The sequence below is a fragment of the Oncorhynchus mykiss genome, chromosome 26 (assembly GCF_057628025.1).
Source record: "Oncorhynchus mykiss isolate SJ-2025 chromosome 26, ASM5762802v1, whole genome shotgun sequence".
NCBI classification, from domain to species: Eukaryota; Metazoa; Chordata; class Actinopteri; order Salmoniformes; family Salmonidae; genus Oncorhynchus; species Oncorhynchus mykiss.
Window position 1 is genome coordinate 27,050,445 of NC_143047.1, and position 18,595 is coordinate 27,069,039.

General features: G+C 43.1%; 1 protein-coding gene across 2 annotated transcripts in view; it reads left to right on the forward strand.

The window, feature by feature from the left end:
* Positions 1-680: 680 nt before the first annotated feature.
* The window catches only part of LOC110506735 (ubiquitin carboxyl-terminal hydrolase CYLD), a 31,767-nt gene continuing 13,852 nt past the window's right edge, over positions 681-18,595 (forward strand). Inside the window, exons 1-6 of one of the 2 annotated variants that reach the window (XM_021586568.3) lie at positions 681-1,230; positions 4,323-4,699; positions 10,963-11,132; positions 13,824-14,067; positions 15,025-15,333; positions 16,685-16,790. In XM_021586568.3, the coding sequence (XP_021442243.2) occupies positions 4,622-4,699; positions 10,963-11,132; positions 13,824-14,067; positions 15,025-15,333; positions 16,685-16,790 (907 nt within the window). In that variant the 5' untranslated portion in view covers positions 681-1,230; positions 4,323-4,621. The remainder of the gene's footprint in view (positions 1,231-4,322; positions 4,700-10,962; positions 11,133-13,823; positions 14,068-15,024; positions 15,334-16,684; positions 16,791-18,595) is intronic. The other variant, XM_021586569.3, reaches the window with a different exon arrangement.

Here is an 18,595-nt window from a genome sequence, read left to right on the forward strand (position 1 = left end):
TTAGCACAATGTATCTTAAAAAGTATTATTCAAAGTAGGAAAATCACCATATTCTTATGTGTTCATAACGACAGATTTCCTAATATAATGTGTATGATTTTTACAGCGGAAGTTGAAAAGCATATGGTCAACAGCTTTAACTATTTTGTTGTCAACATGTAGCGGCTGGGCTGCATAAGTAAGTCTGGAGATGCATTCAGCTTTAGAAAGCAATACTCGACCTATCAGGGATAAATCCCTCTGCAATCAATGGTTCAATTTATTTGAGTTTTTTTTCAATAATAGGTATGAAATTTAATAAACATCTTTCCTGTTGATGCTTATATATAGTACTCCCAAGGTATGTTACTTTTTCCTTGACTGGAATATTGCGTATAGAGGGTATCACTTTAAGATCAGGCCAAGATGGAGGCACAGTGGCTTCAACACAGCGCCCCCTATCAGTAATCTAGTGTGCAGGGTCTGCCAGGGTTATCACTAGTTACCACAGCCACAACGTCAAATGGGCAATTTCGTAAAAATTCACGAAAACAAAAATGTGCCTTTTGGTTTTCATTTTAGGTTAGGCATAAGGTTAGTAGTGTGGTTAAGATTATGGCTAGGTTAATATTAACTTTTTAAGAATAAACATTGTAGAAATATGTGGGCTTTAAGACTTTGTGGCTGTGGTAACTAGGGAAGACCGTCAGCCAGAGAGACGAGTAGCACGGTTTTGAAAATGCTAGTAGAGAACCCCTTATTCGCAGATTCCTCAATACCCGTCAACCAAACTCGTGGGAAAACCCCGGGGGGTGGGACTTAATGACTAACCTGAAGCACAGCCAATTGGCACTTGTCATGGATGCAGATTGGCCAATGGGTTTTTTAAATTGACATAATATCAGGCGACAAACATTTCGGTGTCTATTGGTTCTGTAAATAATATTTATTCCTCTCGCTATAAGGCCTGATTTCGTTTGTCTGTCAGTATTTAATAGTATAGTCAAAGAGTCGTTCAGAAAAATAGTTATCTACATTAAATGCCGTAGATAACAGGCTCTGTGTTGCATGGGGGCAGCTAGCTAGCCATACTAGCTATTTTGGCTAGCTAATTTCGAGGCTGTCATATCAGTTCTCAGCTGGTTTGCTATCAACAAACTAGCCAGTTAATCACAACCTCAGCTACGAAAGGACAGCATTGGAATGAGCAGGTGACATGACACTCCAGCATCGAACTGACGTTTGAATAAGGTAAGAAAACGAGCTAGCTAACGACATTATGTCATAATGATAGCAATATTTCGTCTTTGCTACCCTCGTCATACGTCAGATTATGATATGGATGCACCTGATCAAATATCGCATGGTTTGCTATACTGGCTAGCTAGCCCTACAGCAAAACATGTCCTAGTATATGTGCAGTTTTACACTAATTGACATGTTCCATGGGTGTTTTCTCAATCAGTGTCCTTCCTCAGCCATGATTTAGCAAGGCCTGGCAGTGACACATTCTTCCTTCTTCTCTCACGCGTCATCATCACTCGCTGCTGCTGACTGGCTTTATTCAGTGATGTCACTGATGGAACTGGCAAGACAACTGCAATAATGATACAATTACTCTGCTGTTAATAATATTTTATTTAATCTTTTGGGGCTTTTGAATGTTGTGATTGGAAATGGAAACATGATGGTATGGTGTGTTTAGATAATCAGTGTTGCATCCCAGTAATTTTATATTCAGGATATCAGCACCATCAGTACGTGGCTACATTGTACATCACACATTCACACTGTTAATTTAAAAGGCAAAGCAAACGGGACTAGTGGGCTACTTTCAGAAGTAGTTGTCATGTCAGATAATGCCCAAGTAAGCAGTGCTTCTTACTTGGGCATTATCTGACGTGCAGTAGGGTTGGTATAATTTGTGGAACGTTCCAACAGGAATCTCTTCCAATAACGTTGTTAAGTACAAGGTTGTCAACAAACAACGCATACAAAGTAGCATGATCAATTCACGTAGCTAGCTAACTGGCTGCCGAATAGACATCAACTCACGACGTAGCTGATTCTTAATGTTTGTCCATAAGCTACCAGAGTGAGGAAAGACTTTTTCGGAATAAATGTGGTGAGTGAAAAACTTAATGAAATAGCCCACTCCCTACCCGGTATCTTATTCTGCCGCTATACAACTTTATATGCGTTTGTTGGCAACCTTGATATTTACGAAGTTTTTGGAACAGATTCCAGTTCGAACGTTCCAGAAATTATACCCACCCCATGCAGTAGTGCATGTTGTTGACCAAGGGTCATTCAATTATGTGTATTTTGAAAGGGCAATAGGCCTTTTGCCCTCACTCCTTCCTTATGGTAGACTGCTAGAATAACATCACAACATAGTAAATGTCTGTCATGTTCTTTTGCTCACCCCATGCTCCCTCCTTAAGCTCAAATAGGGACATGGTCAACATTGCATGATAAACAACAAGTCCTCTGTGAAATTTGAACTGTGAAAATTGATGTTAAGCACAGATGCACAGCCTAAGAGGAGTTGCAATGCAAACCAAGGCTACCACAGCGGCACCCTGTCATTGATTTAAGAAAAACAATGTTTTATTTAACCTTTATTTAACTAGGCAAGTCAGTGAAGAACTAATTCTTATTTACAATGACAGTCTACCCCAGCCAAACTCTAACCTGGACGACACTGGGCCAATTGTGCGCAGCCCTATGGGACTCCCAATCATGGCTGGTTGTGATACAGCCTGCAATCGAACCAGGGTCTGTAGTGAAGCCTCTAGCACTGAGATGCAGTGCCTTAGACCGCTGCACCGCTCGAGAGCCTCAAGTTGCTTGATTGATGCACAGACATGAGGTGTGAATAGCCTAGATGTGAGAGTGGCCAGAGAACCATAAAGAGGAGTCATGTCAGAGGTGCTTGGATCCCCCCCTTCATATTGGGTTGGTCAAACAGGTTGACCCTGTATTACAGTGGCGGTGACTCTATTGTTTGTCAGGAAGAGGCGTTTGACTGCTTTAGTCTGTGAATTCCCCCTCACAGCTCCCTTAACACACAGCTAGGGGAAATCCAAAATGGGTTTTGAGTAATATGTTTATAACAGTGTGTGACTAACGCTTGGCTTAGAATCCATTTGTGTTAATATTGACAGTAGGACCAAGGCCTGAGCGGCATCACCCATTTCTCATCTTAAGAGGAGAGTATCAACAGGTTTTGAGCATATTGTCTGCATGCTTCAAAATTGCCTTCAGGGTACAGCCATTTGAATTCAATCAGTTTTTGGACAGCATCCCTGTCAACTTTCTATGCATGTTTGCCCATGGAAGAAGTGTTAAGAAAGTTACTTTTTGTACCTGAATGCCAAAACATTCAGGAGATTAAAGTGCTCAAAGTTGACCCATTTCGCATACCCCACCACACCATGAGACATCCGTGTCTTCATCACTGGAAAAGATAAGTGGTTCAGCTTGATATCATTTAAAAGCTTGTCAAACTATTTTATTATTTCTTGAAAAGAAGCATAATATAATTGCCATTTTCTTTTTCCAGAAACTATTAAATAGTTTGACAACCCTGTTTGTAAGCTTTTTAAATTATAACAATCCCAAACTCTTTATCTTTTTCAGTGATGAAGACATTGATGTTTCATGGTATGGTGGGGTATGCAAAATAAGTCAACTTTGAGCACCTTTATCTCCTGAATGTTTTGGCATTCAGCTACAAAGTCACTTCCTGAGCACTTCTACAATGGGCAAATATGTATGGAAGGTTTTGTTCAAATCAAAAGGGATCTGTCAAAAAGTGAAATAGGTTTGTCAGGAATCAGAATACAGGTAGTATGTTTTTATGTTTTTTTGTTTTTTTTGGCCTATTTGGTTGCAAGATACCGGTAGTACACTAGGTTAGGCCTAATCATGTTTGTGCTCAACTGGTTTTCACCGTCAGTTTTATGAGGTAGAGTAGCAGCCTGTAGCTAATGGTGCAATCAGGCTTCACTCAGATACTAGCCCTACATTCTAATGAGACTACATCCTGTTTGTTTAGATACCAATTTTAATCTTTGAATGCCATTTATTCAGAGCTTATCCCAGATTTGTATTGCCTAAATGTTTTGTTGTTTTCCCGAAAAGGCCAATTTCTAGCAAATCTTTAAAAAACAACTCCATGCTTATTTGGGTTAGCCTAGCCATAGGCCAATTTTTTGGGGGTGAGAAATTGCTCTGGGATTTATGATAAGTCAGTGATTTAATAGAATTAACCTGGAGGCATTCCATGACCTTTTAACAACATAGTCATAATAACACCATGCCTTTCTATTCGTACACAGGTCCTACGACGTACATTGGGGCATGCAGGCAGACAGTTGAGCCCGTTAAGAGGGCACCCCAGGCCAGCAGGAGCCTGTGAGCGACCATAACATCCTCTCTGTCTACTCTCTAACCAGACAACCTTCCCTTCAGGTGGTAGGCCTAGTTTCTCTCTCACCCTTGCTATGCCCTTGTCACTGCTTTGGGGATAGAGGAACGTCCATAAAGGGAAGAGAGAGGGGCTTCTTTTTGGGTTAGTTAGACAGGCGGACCCTGTATTTCCCACTGCTATGCCCCAGCTGCCCCAGCCCCTTCAGCCATGAGCTCTGCCCTGTGGAGCCAGGAGAAGTCCAGTGGGGGCTTCAGGGAGGACTGGCGCTTCTACATGGTGGTCAAGGTAAATATACATATGTTTAAAGAGCCACTGAACATTTCGACTGTCACGTGTGTTTTTCTGTTGCTCATTAGAAAAAAACAGATTTCAGTCTTGTAATGTGGTTGCTCCACTAAAAGTTTTGAGATTATCCTTCGTTACTTAGAGTTAATTTGTGTTTAAGTACGGTATCCTGCATCACAACTTCATTGCTCCAGACCAGCGCAAGGGGGAGTTAGAGCACTGATTGTTTTGGGTCCTACTGTGTCTCTAACTGACAATGAATGGGCGACATAAACCTAAATAGAAACTGATAATTGTGCACGACTTCAGTATTACTTACTAAAACTTTTATTACACAAAGGTTTTCATAATTTTATTTTATTAGGATTATTTTTCTCTTACTGTAGTAGTATAGCCCACTCCTGACCGGGCACATTGCACAGCGTCTGAGTGGCGCAACGGTCTAAGGCAGTGCAAGCTGTGTTGCTACAGGTGCTGGTTCAATACCTGTGCTGGCCTCGACTGGGAGACCCATGAGATGACTGTAGGTTTTTGGTTTCTCTCACTCTAATAACATAAACAAATTATTCTAAATAACAAACTGTCTTTATTTAGAAATTAGTAACAATGTCTCATCCCATGTTCAACAATGGCCTTTTTCGTGCTCATTTCACGTTATTTGAAAACAAAATCATCTCCAAAATATTATTTTTTAAAACAAAGCGATTTTATTATTAATTTAGAATGATATATAAAAAAAAACTTGGATATTCTCACCAATACAGTGAGGGAAAAAAGTATTTGATCCCCTGCTGATTTTGTACGTTTGCCCACTGACAAAGAAATGATCCATCTAATTTTAATGGTAGGTTTATTTGAACAGTGAGAGACAGAGGGAAATAAGTATTTGACCACCCTCTCAATCAGAAAGATTTCTGACTCCCAGGTGTCTTTTATACAGGTAACGAGCTGAGATTAGGAGCACATTCTTGAAGGCAGTGCTCCTAATCTCAGTTTGTTACCTGTATAAAAGACACCTGTCCACAGAAGCAATCAATCAATCATATTCCAAACTCTCCACTATGGCCAAGACCAAATAGCTCTCCAAGGATGTCAGGGACAAGATTGTAGACCGACACAAGGCTGGAATGGGCTACAAGACCATCGCCAAGCAGCTTGGTGAGAAGGTGACAACAGTTGGTGCGATTATTCGCAAATGGAAGAAACACAAAAGAACTGTCAATCTCCCTCGGCCTGGGGCTCCATGCAAGATCTCACCTCGTGGAGTTGCAATGATCATGAGAACGGTGAGGAATCAGCCCAGAACTACACGGGAGGATCTTGTCAATGATCTCAAGGCAGCTGGGCTCATAGTTACCAAGAAAACAATTGGTAACACACTACGCCGTGAAGGACTGAAATCCTGCAGCGCCCGCAAGATCCCCCTGCTAAAGAAAGCACAATAAGTGGGGCAAAAAAGTATTTAGTCAGCCACCAATTGTGCAAGTTCTCCCACTTAAAAAGATGAGGCCTGTAATTTTCATCATAGGTACACTTCAACTATGACAGACAGACAGGAGAAAAAAAATCCAGAAAATCACATTGTAGGATTTTTAAAATTAATTTATTTGCAAATTATGGTGGAAAATAAGTATTTGGTCAATAACAAAAGTTTCTCAATACTTATATTATTATAATATAAGTATAAATGATATACCCTTTGTTGGCAATGACAGAGGTCAAACGTTTTCTGTAAGTCTTCACAATGTTTTCACACACTGTTGCTGGTATTTTGGCCCATTCCTCCATGCAGATCTCTAGAGCAGTGATATTTTGGGGCTGTTGCTGGGCAACACGGACTTTCAACTCCCTCCACAGATTTTCTATTGGGTTGAGATCTGGAGACTGGCTAGGCCACTCCAGGACCTTGAAATGCTTCTTACTCCTTCAACAGTTGAGTTTTTACCAAAAAGTTATATTTTGGTTTCATCTGACCATATGACATTCTCCCAATCTTCTTCTGGATCATCCAAATGCTACCTAGCAAACTTCAGACTGGCCTGGACATGTACTGGCTTAAGCAGGGGGACACGTCTGGCACTGCAGGATTTGAGTCCCTGGTGGCGTAGTGTGTTACTGATGGTAGGCTTTTTTACTTTGGTCCCAGCTCTCTGCAAGTCACTCACTAGGTCCCCCCGTGTGGTTCTGGGATTTTTGCTCACCGTTCTTGTGATCATTTTGACCCCACGGGGTGAGATCTTGTGTGGAACCCCAGATCGAGGGAGATTATCAGTGGTCTTGTATGTCTTCCATTTCCTAATAATTGCTCCCACAGTTGATTTCTTCAAACCAAGCTGCTTACCTATTGCAGATTCAGTCTTCCCAGCCTGGTGCAGGTGTACAATTTTGTTTCTGGTGTCCTTTGACAGCTCTTTGGTCTTGGCCATAGTGGAGTTTGGAGTGTGACTGTTTGAGGTTGTGGACAGGTGTCTTTTATACTGATAACAAGTTCAAACAGGTGCCATTAATACAGGTAACGAGTGGAAGACAGAGGAGCCTCTTAAAGAAGAAGTTACAGGTCTGTGAGAGCCAGAAATCTTGCTTGTTTGTAGGTTACCAAATACTTATTTCCCACCATAATTTGCAAATAAGCTCTTTGGCATCAACTCAACTCGCCATGTTTGGAGGAGGAAGAATGCTGCCTATGACCTCAAGAACGATGTTCCCACCGTCAAACATGGAGGTGGAAACATTATGCTTTGGGGGTGTTTTTCTGCTAAGGGGACAGGACAACTTCTCCGCATCAAAGGGACGATGGACGGGGCCATGTACCGTCAAATCTTGGGTGAGAACCTCCTTCCCTCAGCCAGGGCATTGAAAATGGGTCGTGGATGGGTATTCCAGCATGACAATGACCCAAAACACATGGCCAAGGCAACAAAGGAGTGGCTCAAGAAGAAGCACATTAAGGTCCTGGAGTGGCCTAGCCAGTCTCCAGACCTTAATCCCATAGAAAATCTGTGGAGGGAGCTGAAGGTTCGAGTTGCCAAACGTCTGCCTCAACCTTAATGACTTGGAGAAGATCTGCAAAGAGTAGTGGGACAAAATCCCTCCTGAGATGTGTGCAAACCTGATGGCCAACTATAAGAAACGTCTGACCTCTATGATTACCAACAAGGGTTGTGGCACCAAGTACTAAGTCATGTTTTGCAGAGGGGTCAAATACTTATTTCCCTCATTAAAATGCAAATCAATTTATAACGTATTTGACATGTGTTTTTCTGGATTTGTTTTGTTATTCTGTCTCTCACTGTTCAAATAAACCTACCATTAAAATTATAGACTGATAATTTCTTTGTCAGTGGGCAAACGTACAAAATCAGCAGGTGATCAAATACTTTTTTCCCTCACTGTATATTATTAACCCTGTTATTAGCAGGACAATACAGTTAAAGTCGGAAGTTTACACACACAGTCACACTCCAAACTCCACTATGGCCAAGAGTCATTAAAACTAATTTTTCAACCACTCCACAAATTTCTTGTTAACACACTATAGTTTTGGCAAGTCCGTTAGGACATCTACTTTGTGCATGACACAAGTCATTTTTGCAACAATTGTTTACAGACAGATTTTTTCACTTATATCTTACTGTATCACAATTCCAGTGGGTCAGAAGTTTACATACACTAAGTTGACTGCCTGTAAAATGCTTGGAAAATTCCAGAAAATTATGTCTTGGCTTTAGAAGCTTCTGATAGGCGGATTTACATCATTTGAGTCAATTGGAGGTGTACCTGTGGATATATTTCAAGGCCTACCTACAAACTCAGTGCCTCTTTGCTTGGCATCATGGGAAAATCAAAATAAATCAGCCAAGACCTCAGAAAAAAAGTTGTAGACCTCCACAAGTCTGGTTCATCCCTGGGAGCAAATTGCGCCTGAATGTACCACATTCATCTGTACAAACAATAGTACGCAAGTATAAACACCATGGAACCACGCAGCCATCATACCGCTCAGGAAGGAGACGCATTCTGTCTCCTAGAGATGAATGTACTTTGGTGCGAAAAGTGCAAATCATTCCCAGAACAACAGCAAAGGACCTTGTGAAGATGATGGAGGAAATGGGTACAAAAGTATATATATCCATAGTAAAACGAGTCCTATATCGACATAACCTGAAAAGCTGCTCAGCAAGAAAGAAGCCACTGCTCCAAAACCACCATAAAAAAGCCAGACTAGGGTTGCAACTGCACATGGGGACAAATATCGTACTTTTTGGAGAAATGTCCTCTGGTCTGGTGAAACAAAAATAGAACTGTTTGGCCATAATGACCATTGTTATGTTTTGAGGAAAAAGGGGGAGGCTTGCATGTCGAAGAATATCATCCCAACCATGAAGCACGGGGTTGGCAGCATCATGTTGTGGGGGTGCTTTGCTGCAGGAGGGACTGTTGAACTTCACAAAATATATGACATCATGAGGAAGGAAAATTGTGTGGATATATTGAAGCAACATCTCAAGACATCAATCAGGAAGTTAAAGCTTGGTTGCAAATGGCCCCAGAGTGGTGCACAATGGGATTGCCTTGCAGTTCTCCATCTGTATCCACTCCCCAAGCATACTTCCAAAGTTGTGGCAAAATGGCTTAAGGACAACAAAGTCAAGGTATTGGAGTGGCCATCACAAAGCCCTGACCTCACATTTGTGGTACATTTGTGGGCAGAACTGAAAAAAGCGTCTGCGAGCAAGGAGGCCTACAAACCTGACTCAGTTACACCAGCTCTGTGAGGAGAAAGGGGCCAAAATTCACCCAACTTATTGTGGGAAGCTTGTGGAAGGCTACCCAAAATGTTTGACCCAAGTGAAACAATTTAAAGGCAAAGCTACCAAATACTAATTAAGTGTATGTAAACTTCTGACCCACTGGGAATGAGAGAAATCATTCGCTCTATTACTGTTCTGACATTTCACATTCTTAAAATAAGAGTGGTGATCCTAACTGACCTAAAACAGGGAATTTTTACTAGGATTAAATGTCGGGAATTGTGAAAACTGTGTCTAAATGTACTTGGCTAAGGTGTATGTAAACTTCTGACTTCAACTGTATATACTGGTCATGGCCCCAGAGTGGTGCACAGTGGGATTGCCTTGCAGTTCTCCATCTGTTTCCACTGAAAGCACGTGCGGTTCAAGGCACGAGGGCAGGAGGCATGGGTTTGGGCTGCAGAGCCTCGCACAGAAGAAAGACCTAGTCCATGGGGGAGGGAGGAGGAGGAAGGGTGGTGGTCCCCCTCCCCGCCACACTGGGTAGCACAGAACAACACTTTAAGGGGCATTGCACTAATAATGTCGCTGACTAGGGAAACGTTCCCGTTGTTCTTAGTGCCAGTCTGCGCGTTCTAACTAAAACAATGTAACTAATAATGGCATCTTTATGCTTTTGTTAATAAAATAATGATAAAAATACTCTTTCAAAATGCCGACGTTTGTTTATTTAGTTATGGATCCATAACAAATTACTATGGGAATAAATATCACTGAATTACAGAAATATTGGAACAAAGTTGTCTAAAGTTAAACAAACTGTTGCTTACTGGAAAATACTCTTTCAAACACACGGTCACGTTGTACAGCGCCATTATGGCTATTAGCAGGTAGCTTATTTAAACAGTCTCACTGTCTATGCTATGGGATAGAGAGTAATCACCGCAGCTCTTCACCCCATGTTAGTGGACTAATGGACATCATCAAATCAAAACCCTGTCTTCATTTACCCATTGACGCACAGATGTTCCAAACTCTGTTTTAAACTGACTTTATGAGCAAAATTATCCTATTTACACTTTGTAGTCTGACACTAGAATAACTTTTTCTGGCTCATATGATGCCACATAGGCCATTTTTAAAAGGGATTCGTTGCTTTTTTAAAGCAGTTGCTCTTTAAGAAATTCCTGACTTTTGCTAGGGATTATTCAAGATTTTGTTAATGTTTGTTTGTTTATGTATCAAGGCCTGTGTATCGAAAAGGGTTTATTTTTTGATTTTTCATATTTTGTTGTTTCTGCTATTGTGTGTTTGAGAATCAACTCAGGAAGATAAGTCCTGATGTACTGATGGGTATCTTTTGATTATGTTTTGAATTGGCTCTTTATTCCCTATATAATGCACTACATCAGCCCAATGGGACCTGGTCAAAACCAGTGTGCTAAATAGGGAATAGGGTGTCATTTATAACACAGCCTGAGTCCCTTAATAAGTCAACACAATTCTACTAAGGAGTGTACAGTGGAGAAGCCCCCCCAGAAGACCCTGAGGATCCCCCGGGGCAGCCTGGGACAGGCCTGCCAGGAGAGGAACAGCCTGGGGCGCACGCTGCCCCCCAGCAAGGGCAAGAGGAGCATACGCATCCTGGACCAGACCAACGTGGTGCTGAGCCTGGATGAGCGGTTGGTCTAATTAATGGATAGTGACACTATCATGCTATATTGCAAATTTGAAAAAGACAAGACAAAGTTCGAAAAACAACAATACTCACATTTGACACAGTCGTGACCAAAAGTTTTGAGAATGACACAAATATTAATTTTTACAAAGCCTGCTGCCTCAGTTTGTATGATGGCAATTTGCATATACTCCAGAATGTTATGAAGAGTGATCAGATGAATTGCAATTAATTGCAAAGTCCCTCTTGGCCATGCAAATGAACTGAATCCCCCAAAAACATTTCCACTGCATTTCAGCCCTGCCACAAAAGGACCAGCTGACGTCATGTCAGTGATTCTCTCGTTAACACAGGTGTGAGTATTGACGAGGACAAGGCTGGAGATCACTCTGTCATGCTGAGTGAATTCGAATAACAGACTGGAAGCTTCAAAAGGAGGGTGGTGCTTGGAATCATTGTTCTTCCATGGTTACCTACAGGAAACACATGCAGTCATCATTGCTTTGGACAAAAAGGGCTTCACAGACAAGGATATTGCTGCCAGTAAGATTGCACCTAAATCAACCATTTATCGGATCATCAAGAACTTCAAGGAGAGCGGTTCAATTGTTGTGAAGAAGGCTTAAGGGCGCCCAAGAAAGTCCAGCAAGCGCCAGGACTGTCTCCTAAAGTTGATTCAGCTGCGGGATTGGGGCACCACCAGTACAGAGCTTGCTCAGGAATGGCAGCAGGCAGGTGTGAGTGCATCTGCATGCACAGTGAGGCGCAGACTTTTGGGGGATGGCCTGGAGTCAAGAAGGGCAGCGAAGAAGCCTCTTCTCTCCAGGAAAAACATCAGGAACAGACTGATATTCTGCAAAAGGTACAGGATTTGGACTGCTGAGGACTGGGGTAAAGTCATTTTCTCTGAATCCCCTTTCCGATTGTTTAGGGCATCCTGAAAAAACTTGTCAGACGAAGACAAGGTGACTGCTACCATTAGTCCTGTGTCATGCCAACAGTAAAGCATCCTGAGACCATTCATGTGTGGGGTTGTTTCTCAGCCAAGGGAGTGGGCTCACTCACAATTTTGCCTAAGAACACAGCCATGACTAAAGAATGGTACCAACACATCCTCCAAGAGCAACTTCTCCCAACCATCCAGGAACAGTTTGGTGACGAACAACGCCTTTTCCAGCATGATGGAGCACCTTGCCATAAGGCAAAAGTGGTAACTAAGTGGCTCAGGGAACCAAACATTGATATTTTGGGTCCATGGCCAGGAAACTCCCCAGACCTTAATCCCATTGAGAACGTGTGGTCAATCCTCAAGAGGCGGGTGGACAAACAAAAACCTACAAATTCTGACAAACTCCAACCATTGATTATGCAAGAATGGGCTGCCATCAGTTAGGATGTGGCCCAGAAGTTAATTTACAGCATGCCAGGGTGGATTGCAGAGGTCTTGAAAAAGAAGGGTCAAATGCACTGCAAATATTGACTCTTTGCATCAACTTCATGTAGTTGTCAATAAAAGCCTTTGACACTTATGAAATGCTTGTAATTATACTTCAGTATTCCATAGTAACATCTGACAAATATCTAAAGACACTGAAGAAGCAAAGTTTGTGGAAATTAATATTTGTGTCATTCTCAAAACTTTTGGCCACGACTGTACACTACATGTCTAAAAGTATGTGGACACCTGCTCATCAAACATCTCATTCTAAAATCATGGGCATTAATATGGAGTTGTACCCCCCTTTTGCTTCTATAAAAGCCTCCAATCTTTTGGGAAGAATTTCCACTTGATGTTGGAACATTGCTGGGGGGACTTGCTTCCATTCAGGCACAAAAGCATTAGTGAGGTCGGGCACTGATGTTGGCCAATTAGGCCTGGCTCGCAGTCGGCGTTCCAAATCATCCTAAAGGTGTTTGATGGCGTTGAGGTCAGGACTCTGTACAGGCCGGTCAAGATCTTCCACTCAGAGCTTGACAATCCATTTCTGTAAGGACCTCGCTTTGTGAACTGGGACATTGTCATGTTGAAACACAAAAGGGCCTTCCCCAAACTGTTGCCACAAAGTTGGAAGCACAGAATCATCTAAAATGTAATTGTATGCTGTCCGTTAAGATTTCCCTTCACTGGGACAAAGAGGCCTAGCCCGAACCATGAAAAACAGCCCCTGACCGTTATTCCTCGTTATTCCTTGCTTCCAGAGGCAGTTTGGAACTTGGTAGTGAGTGTTGCAACTGAGAACAGACAATTGTTACGCCCTTCAGTACTCGTGGTCCCATTCTGTGAGCTTGTGGCCTACCACTTCGCAGCTGAGCTGTTGTTGCTCCTAGACATTTCCACTTCACAATAACAGCACTTACAGTTGATTGGGGCAGGGCAGAAATTTGACTAATTGATATGTTGGAAAGGTGGCATCCTTTGACGGTGCCACATCGAAAGTCACTGAGCACTTCAGTAAGGCCATTCTACTGCCAATGTTTGTCTATGAGAAGTATATGGCTCTGTGCTTGATTTTATACACCTGTCAGCAACCGGTTTAGCTGAAATAGCGGCATCCACTAATTTGAAGGGGTGTCCACATACTCTTGTACCTATAGTGTATGACATTGACATGTTTTTGAAACTTTCATATTTTTTGGTGTTTTCCTCTGGAATTCAAATCTTTTTGTTGTGTGTTTTGATTTGCAACCAAATCAGGGACGTCCTGGAGCTGGATGAGAAGCTAGCTGAGCTGCTGTTCCCCATCACCAACTGTGAGGAGCGCTATGCCCTGCTGTGCAACAAGCCCAGGCTGGAGCGGGCCAGAGACATCGACTGTGGCTCCAAGGTGCGCGTGCAGCTGCGTTCGGGGGATGAACCTTTGCCCGGGGTAGTCCGATTTAAAGGATCTCTCCTCCCAGACAGGGCTCTCTCCGGGGTCTGGTTTGGAGTGGAGCTGCTGGTGAGAAATCTCATCTTTACTGTTTTTTTTTAAATGCGCTTTGTAAGCAATTGACCCTCAGTTACGTATATAGAATAACTTTATTTGTCCCAGAGGGAACTTCAGTTATGTGTGATATCGTCTGTAATTTGTTTTTTGTGAAATGTTCCCTGAGGATTTCATAACAGTTAAGCTAGTAAATGGACTCTCTCTCATGCCGTAGCCTATGTTCTGTAAAGATGCAGTAAAATAGCGGGCTACAAAGGCTTGTTTATTGGAGCACAATGTTGTGTGAGTGGGTGAAGGAGCCGGACGAGAGGCTGACCCTTGCTCACTATAAAGGGTTTAGCACATTATTGGGTTTCAGATCAGCGTCTTGATTGAATGCCAGACTTGTATCACGATTGAGAATACTTAGCACACATTTACAGACAACAATGTTTACTTCTTATCTTAATCATACAAACATAAATTGAACGATGCCAATATTGAAAAGCCCTACATGGCACTCAAGAAGAAGTGCAGTGTATAGGATCATGTAACTACACCCTCTAACTGTCCATTATCCCTGTGTAAGAGCAAAGATTATTCAGTTCGGCGCCTGCCGGCTACTTTCTGCAATGAAACATTTTGAGTATGCTGTTATACCCTCCGCACTATCGATCTGAAACCCTCATCATCCCAGATGTATGATGTTCACTTCCCTGTTCCCTCCCCTGCAGAATGCTGAATAGGCAGGTTACTGTAGCTGAGCTCACCTCACTGTAATGACAGCTCATGCCTCTTGTATCAGCTCAGCCCAGTGCTAGGCTTTTCCGGTGATGGTTAGGGAAGAGGTTATGGGTCAGGGAAATTATTTGGCATTACTGTGTGAAGGATTAGGGGAAGGGTTAGTGTGTCTGAGTAAGCCACATGCGACTGGCACTCACAGGTTATCCCACGTTTAACATACTGTATGTAACCTATGCCTCTACCTAGGAGGAGGGCAGAGGCCAGGGCTTCACAGAGGGCTCCTACCAAGGCCGACAGCTGTTCCGCTGTGAGGATGAGTGCGGGGTGTTCGTGGCCCTGGACAAGCTGGAGCTGTGGGATGACGAGGAAGAGGAGCTGGGAGAGCTAGAGGTGGATCACGTCACCCTGGTGGAGGAGGAGATCGATTTCCATCAGCTGGAGATCAACTCCAGGGTCCTGGTCCAGACCAGAGAGGGGCCGGAGAGAGGAACCATCATCTTCTGTGACCTGCTGCCTGGGAACGAGAGCCTGGGGTACTATGTGGGAGTAGACATGGTAAGGCTTGAGACGCTGGTCCCATATTGGGGCCGTACTGATTGGGGCCTCTTCAACCTGCTCCTGTCTGCTGTAGAATGGCAGACTGGCAATGTAAATACTGTCAGAGTGGAGGTTACCTTCTCCTCTGCTGTTAACACTAGGTAAAGGGAAAATGTCCTCCCTACATATTTAATAATGCTGTATTTATAGAACATGGCTAACAATTTGTAAATGACATCTCAAGTTAAGTAAAAGGCTAGTTCAAGTAGCCCCTGTAATGTTGTTTGTATGATTTGATTGTCTATCCAAAAAGCAAATATAAATCATAATGTTTATTTAGCCAGCTGCTGGTGTCGATGTTGCCAATGTAATCAGATGGCATAGCAGTTAAGGAAAGGGAACATGCATAATGACAGAGGCATTTGACTGCCGGTTGTTAGTAGTAGCAGCAGCAGTGAGCCCACTCAGTCTACTCTGGCCTGGGACACACACAAAGGGCAGTAGTCATGCGGGGAGCTGGGGAGTGAGGTAAAGTTGCAGCATGCGTCCCCAATGGCACCCTATTCCCTATGTAGTGAACTACTTTTGACTAGAGCCCAATGGGCCCAAATGTAGTGCACTAAATAGGCAATAGGGTGCCATTGGGGACGCAGCTACAGCACTGGGCTGTATGACCAGTAGCATGGCACATGGCCAGCGGGTTGGCCGGGCAGCCGAGGAAAGGAGAGGAGAGTCCACTGCTCCGTTCACTCTGCTCCAGCCTCGCCCAGCATACAGGGAACATTAACAACACTCTGACACGCCATATACAAAACAGCTTAGTGTTAGGCTATATTTGTATAACGTTTTGTTTATTTGGATCTATTTTGCCAACAATGGGGCCAACCTTCCAATAGTACATAGATTAGTGTGGTGGAGTGGAGCAACCAGTACTGGAGAACTTTGACCCTGCTTCCTGGGGATTGGAATAAGCACCGCTTTGTTTTGAGACGCGGGGAGGTACATTTGAGAAACGTAGAGAGGGAAGGTTAAGAGGGGAGTTCAAGTGCAGACAGAAGACCATTACTGGGTAGAGGAGGTAGTTGACTGGAGAGAGAAGAGCAGACAGAATACCATTACTGGGTAGAGGAGGTAGTTGACTGGAGAGAGAAGAGCAGACAGAAGACCATTACTGGGTAGATGAGGTAGTTGACTGGAGAGAGAAGAGCAGACAGAAGACCATTACTGGGTAGAGGAGGTAGTTGACTGGAGAGAGAAGCGCTGTCATAGTGATGACAGGACTGCTGCTGAGACTGGGACTGTAAGTACAGGTTTTAGGAGATGAGGAACGCCCGCAGCAGTAATCGGTTGCTGTCTCCGGCTCTTCCAGGACAATCCTATTGGGGACTGGGATGGTGTTATCGATGGGAAGCTGCTGTGTAATTTCGCCAGTCTGGAACACACCCGTCTAGTCCCCATCTGTGACGTAATGCCAGGTGAGTCTAGTGGTCCGGTAGTCTCTCCCTTTTTCCCTCACATCAAATGTATATAGTTATTTCAACTTATTACAATTTCATCAAGTGCAAATCTATATATTTTTTTTAAATATTCTCTCCCTTATTTGGATCCTATAAATGATAACTGAAGAAGCTTCAGGTATTGCCTATTAGCCATATAGTCAGTCAGGCAGTTATGAGTGTAGTATTTGTGGCGGGTGTGAGTGAACACTGGAGTGTTGTGTGTTAGTGTTTTACTGGCAGCGGTAACAGCAGCAGCAACAGAGGCTCTTTTGTTTGATGGTTCTGCTTGTTTTTGAAAGTCAAGTGAGATGCTGCTCCTCTCAGCCTCTTGTTCTAGCCATTGGTTTTATTGATTTGTTTGTATGTGTTGTCTGACTCTGAACCCCAACAATGTTTCAGATGCTTTGACGTTCTTGGTCTTCTTGGACATACTTGAAGCGTGTGTGTGTGTTGTGGGGGGAAGGGGGCGTATATTTTGTTAATGCATTTTCTCTTTGAAAAGCTTTTTGCTCTCTGAAACCTAAGACTCATTATGTTCACTTGTACTTAAAGTCTATGGTATTGAGTGAAAGTATGCTTTTCACTTTGCATCAGTCTTTGTGATTAACTGAGTAAATATCGGTATTTTGCACAATTATAAAGCCCTTCCCACTGCTTTACCAGGCTCCACAGCCACCAATCATTATTAGGCCTATACTTTGTAATGGTGTTATGATGGGGGATATATATATACATACATACACACACACACACACACACACACACACACACACACACACACAGTGGGGCAAAAAAGTATTTAGTCAGCCACCAATTGTGCAAGTTCTCCCACTTAAAAAGATGAGAGGTCTGTAATTTTCATCATAGGTACACTTCAACTATGACAGACAAAATGAGAAAAAAATAATTATTTTGTCACCTACAAACAAGCAAGATTTCTGTCTCTCACAGACCTGTAACTTCTTCTTTAAGAGGCTCCTCTGTCATCCACTCGTTATCTGTATTAATGGCACCTGTTTGAACTTGTTATCAGTATAAAAGACACATGTCCACAACCTCAAACAGTCACACTCCAAACTCCACTATGGCCAAGACCAAAGAGCTGTCAAAGGACACCAGAAACAAAATTGTACACCTGCACCAGGCTGGGAAGACTGAATCTGCAATAGGTAAGCAGCTTGGTTTGAAGAAATCAACTGTGGGAGCAATTATTAGGAAATGGAAGACATACAAGACCACTGATAATCTCCCTCGATCTGGGACCCCACGCAAGATCTCACCCCGTGGGGTCAAAATGATCACAAGAACGGTGAGCAAAAATCCCAGAACCACACGGGGGGACCTAGGGAATGACCTGCAGAGAGCTGGGACCAAAGTAACAAAGCCTACCACCAGTAACACACTACGCCGCCAGGGACTCAAATCCTGCAGTGCCAGACGTGTCCCCCTGCTTAAGCCAGTACATGTCCAGGCCCGTCTGAAGTTTGCTAGAGAGCTTTTGGATGATCCAGAAGAAGATTGGGAGAATGAGAACTTCTTGGTAAAAACTCAACTCGTCGTGTTTGGAGGACAAAGAATGCTGAGTTGCATCCAAAGAACACCATACCTACTGTGAAGCATGGGGGTGGAAACATCATTCTTTGGGGCTGTTTTTCTGCAAAGGGACCAGGACGACTGAACCGTGTAAAGGAAAGAATGAATGAGGCCATGTATCGTGAGATTTTGAGTGAAAACCTTCCATCAGCAAGGGCATTGAAGATGAAACGTGGCTGGGTCTTTCA